At 39.2% G+C, this 6,504-nt stretch overlaps 1 protein-coding gene across 1 annotated transcript; it reads left to right on the top strand.

The window, feature by feature from the left end:
• The first annotated feature begins 2,088 nt into the window (after positions 1-2,088).
• LOC126760163 (transcription factor btd) lies at positions 2,089-6,000 on the top strand. The gene is made up of 2 exons (XM_050475620.1): positions 2,089-4,114; positions 4,242-6,000. Exons 1-2 carry the CDS (start codon positions 3,423-3,425, stop codon positions 5,770-5,772), a joined length of 2,223 nt encoding a protein of 740 aa, XP_050331577.1. The 5' UTR covers positions 2,089-3,422; the 3' UTR covers positions 5,773-6,000.
• Positions 6,001-6,504: the final 504 nt, after the last annotated feature.

Here is a 6,504-nt window from a genome sequence, read left to right as displayed (position 1 = left end):
AATGAATAATATATCTGAAGGTAGAATAGCAAACCAGGGTGAGGCTTGATCCATATAATTATTCTTGATTTTAATGCGGACATGCATAGCCTTAAATAATTATTTTAATAAGTTGTTTTTTGGTGGTTACAAAAGCTTTGATTTCTTCCATTATATTTTGCGTATGGATATAAGATATAATATATACATACATACATACATATGTATAATGTTTAAAAGTTTTGAGCATATTTATACAGTTTCATGCTTCATATTTCCATCATCTTTAGAATATTAATTTTTTAGTTAAAAATATGTGCAAATGTATATAAATAACATACATACGTACATATGTACTATATGTGTGAAACTGATAGTTCGATAGGCAACACCTATGCCAAGTATAAGTATAAAATGGAGCTAGCACGTGGAGTGATGCCTCATTCAAGTGTGGGTGGAAATAAGGGATGGCGTGGAGGAGGTCAGTCAAAATTGAGTGGTGTAACAACAATACTAATGCTAAGGCATCGTCTCTCCGCTAAGTCTTATGCTCATTTTCTCACTGTCTCTCTCTCACTCTCATACACAAATACCCTTGTATGCTTGCAGCTGTGATTATTAGTCGGTGCCAGCAGCTGTTGCGGCTGTACGGCAATGCTTGGTGTTGTTGCTACTACATCGGTGTTTGGTAACGCCCCTTTAAATACAGTTATTTCATTGGACCGCAACCACAAAATTTATTTCAATTCGAATTTGTGTGCTTTATTTCCCATTTTTTCATTATTTGTTGCAATCGTTTTTTTCTTTGGCTTTTAATATTTTTATTGCATACGTAATATGTATGTTTTGCTACGTATGTTTAATTTTTAAAAGTTTTACATGTCTATGCATGTTATTCGTTTTCTTCGTATTACATTTGGTTTTTTATGTCGTCAGTGTGAGTGAATATTGAGAGATATGTATGCATATGTACATACATACATACATATGTTCAAGAGAGGCACGTGTTATTTATTGTTTAGGATTTGTTATTTCAACATTAAAAAATCTTTACATTATATCAGGATGTCTTCAATATTATTGAGCCCTAAGTCAAACAATAAAATATTAATCAATCAATTCTAGAATGATCCGTGGTATTATGTTTGTGTTTTACTAAAAATATTAAAAATTAGTGCGCTTTTCTAAAATCCTTTACTGGACAAGTAGATTCAAGCATAAATTTTTAGTTTTCGGAAGCTTTTAAAGCACATTAATAGCCTAACGACGTAAAAATAAGTAGAAATGCATGGATGTTATCGCATGTACATTGTTCTAAGCATTCATAAGTATTTTTGAGAACTACTTTACTCTACACACCAAAAAAAAGGTTATAAAACGCCGATTGTTACAAAATTTGCATCCTTAAACATCTTCGCGTAAAATGACCTAGAATTGAAGGTCAACATATGAACTGACATAATGTTCATATTTTCAAAAAACTATTCATGCACTTCAATATGTCGCCGTGTTTTGTCTTTTTTGGCGAAGTGCCATTAACTCTAACATTTGATTGTTTACGTTGTAAAGGGATGGAATGGAAAAGTAAAAGTAACACCAAAATTAAAAAGTATAATTGTTTGTATGTTTGAACTTACACAAGCAAATGAGAGTGTGGAGTTGTTTGGTATAGTTTTTAAAATTATATAGAATTAATTTGGCATAAGGCTTCGTTTTACTTATGGAATAACAAATCGTACAGGTAGCAGGACGCTTGTCTGTCAGTTAGTCCGACAAAGATTAGCGCATAATGCCTTGGAGGTAAGAAAGAGACATTATTAAACAGTAAAACGTCTGCAGCCAGCAGCAAGCAATAAATTAATACTTTCCGAATTTTGGTAAATGGTACTTGCTGCTACGCTACCTAATGCCTGCTGCAAACGTGCTCTCACAGTAATCCTTCCATTATGCTGCCGCGACTGCGACTATTGCTATTTCGCTCGCACCACAACCGCTACGTGCTACGCATACATATGTGTGTACAAGTTAATAAAATACACGCAGTGAATTTAAACTTGTATCACTCTCTACAGCACCGTCTAACGCGACACAACGCACTATACATACATACATATGTACCTCATAGTCGCACCACACCTTGAACTATTGACTCTACGACACTGAGTTCGTCGAGTGTAGAGTTGCTCATAAGTACATACATTCATACAAACAACATATTCCTAGGACAAGAAACAACCACCAAAAATACTAAGCAACTACAAATATACATACATAAATACCCTATGAACCACCACCAATCCGCAACAGTGAGCCACGCACGTTCACACTCACTCATTTGTGTAAGCAATTTCCCCTGCATACACACCGCTTGTATTTGTTGGATTGCTTTCTGTGTTGCCTTGACTCGTCTTTGGATTTTCGTGCTACGTTCGTTCGGTCGTTTGGCACTGTTTGGACTCTCTCGCTGCGTTTTGGAATTCAGTCGGCAACGATAATTAGTGTTGGTAGTACGTAGTATCGTTGTATCGTGATATCTCCATGCACAACAGTGTTCAGCTTCTGCGACAAACAGCTACACTCAGCGTCAACACTACTAGCCCAGTAATTATTGCAGTGAACGCGTTTGCGGCGCAATTTACGGAACGTCGTCATTGTGATCGTCATCATTATTTTGTATGCACGTCCGTGGACGTCCCATATATTCGAGTCCACAACCATCGTCATCATCGGACACAAAGTTTTTGCGAATTATATCAAGTTAATGGTAGCAACAACAGTCACAGTTAATAAAATAAGAATTTGCGAACAACTGGGCCAACATTTCGGTATCGGCTGAACAATTTTATAACGGCAACGTACAGGTATATATCCAAAGCAACAATTTGGACATAGCTTGTAATTATGAAAAATATTGATTAGTGCATTTGTGCTTTTTGGATCCGACTTTGGTGTGCGAACGATATTATTTGGAATAACAGAAAAATTAAAATATTGAATATTGTGCTTCAAAAGAAATAAGAGCAAAACAGTGAACATTTGTGCAGAAGTAAGTGAAAGAAAATTGACTCAAAAAGGAATGCAGAAAAGGAGCAAATCGCTTTTGCCCGCAAGTGTAGCTTTAATAAAACGACAGAACACGTAATTATATAGTGCACCCGCTACCGACTACGAACGAGGGCCTATAATCATAGTGTGATGATAACAAGTGTAAAGTGTGCCATATTGAAGTAAGAAGAGCGAATAAAAGTAAAACATAATAAATAATAGACAAAACAAAATCAAAACAACAAAGACACATGTGAGAGCAATGACAATTACTATAAAAAAGAAGACGATTAAACTTTAAAGAAATAAAAGTGAAAGAAGTGTATATATTAAATAAATACTTAACAAATCAGTGAAGCGGCATATTAGTAAACTAATATTATAATAATACCATAAAAATGATTGACGCTGCCTGCAATTATTTAAATCCCTACACAACCGCCTCACTTGCCGCTGCCGCCGCAACTATGCCATCCATCGGTGGTAATCATCATCATCTCCAACATCAACAGCAACAGCCTGGTGCTGCTACATCATTAACCTCTGCCGCCGCAGCAGCAGCTACAATTACACAATCTGCGACACATTTTTCAACATTGGCTGGCCAAATGAGTAACAACGCCAGCGCTAGCAACACACATCTCGGCGGTTTCACTACAAGCGCCAGCAATTTCACTTCGCTTTATGGACAAAAATCTGCAACAGCAGCATCCTCCACAGACGCTTGCAGTGCACTTGCCATGAAAATGGAAATGCAATATCCGCCACAATCATCCTCTACCGGTACGGCTTCGCCGATATCGAGTCAACATTCGGGACCTTCATCGGCGTCTGTCTCGCCAACCAGCATATTTCCATCGCCCGCCCAGTCATTTGCCTCGATTTCCTCGAGTCCACCTGCATCGGCAACCTCATCGTCGGTGTCGCCACTTTCCGGCTCACCGACGACAGCTCAGGCTGTAGCGGCACATGCTAGCGCAGCTGCAGCAGCCGCAGCCGCTGCATCGAATCCTGATTTAGGCGCAGCTGCGGCTGCAAGTGCAGCCTATTCGTGGAACACTTATTCAGCGGCAGCAGCGTTGCCTACACGGTAAGTTGTATTAGCAAAATGTATTATTTATTTTAGTATAAAATATAGTTCAGTTTTGAGTGTAGAGTTTTCGTTTTTGCATTTCCGTTTTATAATTTTAAAATTTTTCTATTTTTCTCACCTCTAGTACACAATTTCCGTACGCTCAATACGCCTCGGATTACTACGGCAACGTTGGCATGTCTGCTTCGGCTGCAGCCGCCGGTGCTTGGTTTTCGCACCAGGATCGACTTTATCAGCCCTGGTCGAGTCAGGCATATCCAAGTTTCAACTTTGACGACATCGCCTTCCAGACACAACTGCAGCGTCGCTCAGTTCGTTGCACATGCCCCAATTGTGCGAACGAAATGTCCGGCTTGCCGCCAATTGTTGGTCCAGATGAACGTGGTAGAAAGCAACATATCTGTCATATACCCGGCTGTGAGCGACTCTATGGCAAAGCATCACACTTGAAGACACATTTGCGTTGGCATACCGGTGAGCGGCCATTTTTGTGCCTGACCTGCGGAAAACGTTTTTCCCGTTCTGATGAGTTGCAACGTCACGGACGTACGCATACCAATTACCGTCCGTACGCCTGTCCAATCTGCTCGAAGAAATTTTCTCGTAGTGATCATTTGAGCAAGCATAAAAAGACGCACTTTAAGGACAAAAAAAGTAAGAAAGCGCTTGCAGCAGAAGCTAAACAACAATCATCGGCAGCGAAGCCGGAGAAAGCTACGGAAAATCAACAGGAAAAGACAACGCCGACTGGCAGCAGTCTCAACAGTTCAAAGTCATCTATTTCGAGTCAGTCTAGTGTTTCGTCGTCGGCAAATATAATCAGTAATAATAACAGCAGCAACGCTACGACGAAGCCGCTTACTCCTTCAGCCACAGCCGCGACTAGACTCGCAGCGTCAACATCAGCACCGACACAACTGCAAATGAAGACAGAACAACCAGATACCATGGGCGGCTACAATGCTTATTCGAATTTGTACCACCAAAGCACATCGCTCTTCCACCATACGCATCCACTTTCTGGTGCTGGCCTCTATAGTGGAGGTTTGCAACAACATTCTGGATCGCAACATCAGCAACAGTCAGCAGCTTCCAATTCCTCTGCGTCCTTAGCGTCACCTTTGTCGAGCAGCGCCTCGTTTGATTTGTGGAACAGCCATACAAGTAATCAGCATCAACAACAACAACAACAAATTAGTCGCAGTGCCATATTACAGCAACAACAGTCAATGCAGGGCAGTCCTGCTAGCAATAACAACACCAATACTGAAACTACCTCAACAGCTGCAACGCCTAACCTCCAGCAGCAACAACAGCCACCACACATGCAGTCGAGTTTAACGACAACAGCAACGAGTAGCCAACATTATGCGGCGCTCGCAATGCAAAGTGAGTCGCAATTGGCCGCCGAGTATGGGCTTACCATGAGTTCGCCCGGTGACTCCAACGGTTCTACCTCCCCTGTTAATCATCACCTACAACACTCCACTACATCGCACACATATCCTGGTCTGCTGCACATGAAATCCGAGTATACCGCCTATCCGGATTTCAGTGCAAGTTCGGGCTATGCCAGTGCCGGCGCCTTCCACCACCACGCGCATAATCCTTGGGCGACAGCAGCCGCGTATCAGCACTCACATGCCACCGCCTAAGTACCGATGCGAGTATTGACAAATCAATCCCATTATGTTAGCGTTGAATTCAATAGGACTTAGAGTTGGCTGCTTATGTAAATCTTGATTTGATTAGATTTTTGTTTTTTTTTAATGTTCCAATATAGTTGAGATTATATACAAAATATATTCATTACAAAGTGGCTTTTCGTTGTTGTTGTCTAAGTTTAATTAACAGTACTAAGTTTTTATGATTGTATAATTTTTTGTTTGAATAGTTCGTTCAATTTTCAAAATGTTTAAACATATTTATATTGAATAGTATTAGTATTAAATTGAAAGGATTCATTGTAAATATAAGCATATGTTATTAATTATGAATTACAAATGTATATATGTATGTAATAATGTAATAGAAAAATAATAATCTCAATCTTGTTATGTTCATTCAACATGTTTTCTAGGTGATAATAAGTAAAAGTCCATATATAATAACACTTACTTAATAATAAAATAAAAACTCGACTTGCATTAAAAATCTAACTTTCATTTTTTTGTTTCTAAAGATTTTATAGAGTCGACGATTTTAGCAGCACATCATTAGTTGATCTCCTATTCGCCTTTTACTGTGAAGCAAAGATATTTCACTTTCGTCTCTCCTGTAACCGAAGGTGCTATTATTTTTACCACAAAATACATTTAAAAGATTTAATAAATTTTCATAAAATTATGTATGAGGGAGGTGAAAATTGCTTCTTGTCGTCACGTTTT

The sequence above is a fragment of the Bactrocera neohumeralis genome, chromosome 5 (genome assembly GCF_024586455.1).
Source record: "Bactrocera neohumeralis isolate Rockhampton chromosome 5, APGP_CSIRO_Bneo_wtdbg2-racon-allhic-juicebox.fasta_v2, whole genome shotgun sequence".
Classification (NCBI taxonomy): Eukaryota; Metazoa; Arthropoda; class Insecta; order Diptera; family Tephritidae; genus Bactrocera; species Bactrocera neohumeralis.
The sequence above is the reverse complement of the archived record's forward strand: the minus strand, read 5'-3'. Positions and strand labels throughout refer to the sequence as shown.

What these genes read in the sequence shown, in the direction of transcription:
- LOC126760163 (XM_050475620.1), top strand. Translation starts at nt 3,423, where the DNA reads ATGATTGACGCTGCCTGCAATTATTTAAATCCCTACACAACCGCCTCA. An exon ending in GCAGCAGCGTTGCCTACACG is followed by an intron (nt 4,115 to 4,241) that starts GTAAGTTGTATT and finishes TCTCACCTCTAG; the next exon opens with TACACAATTTCCGTACGCTC.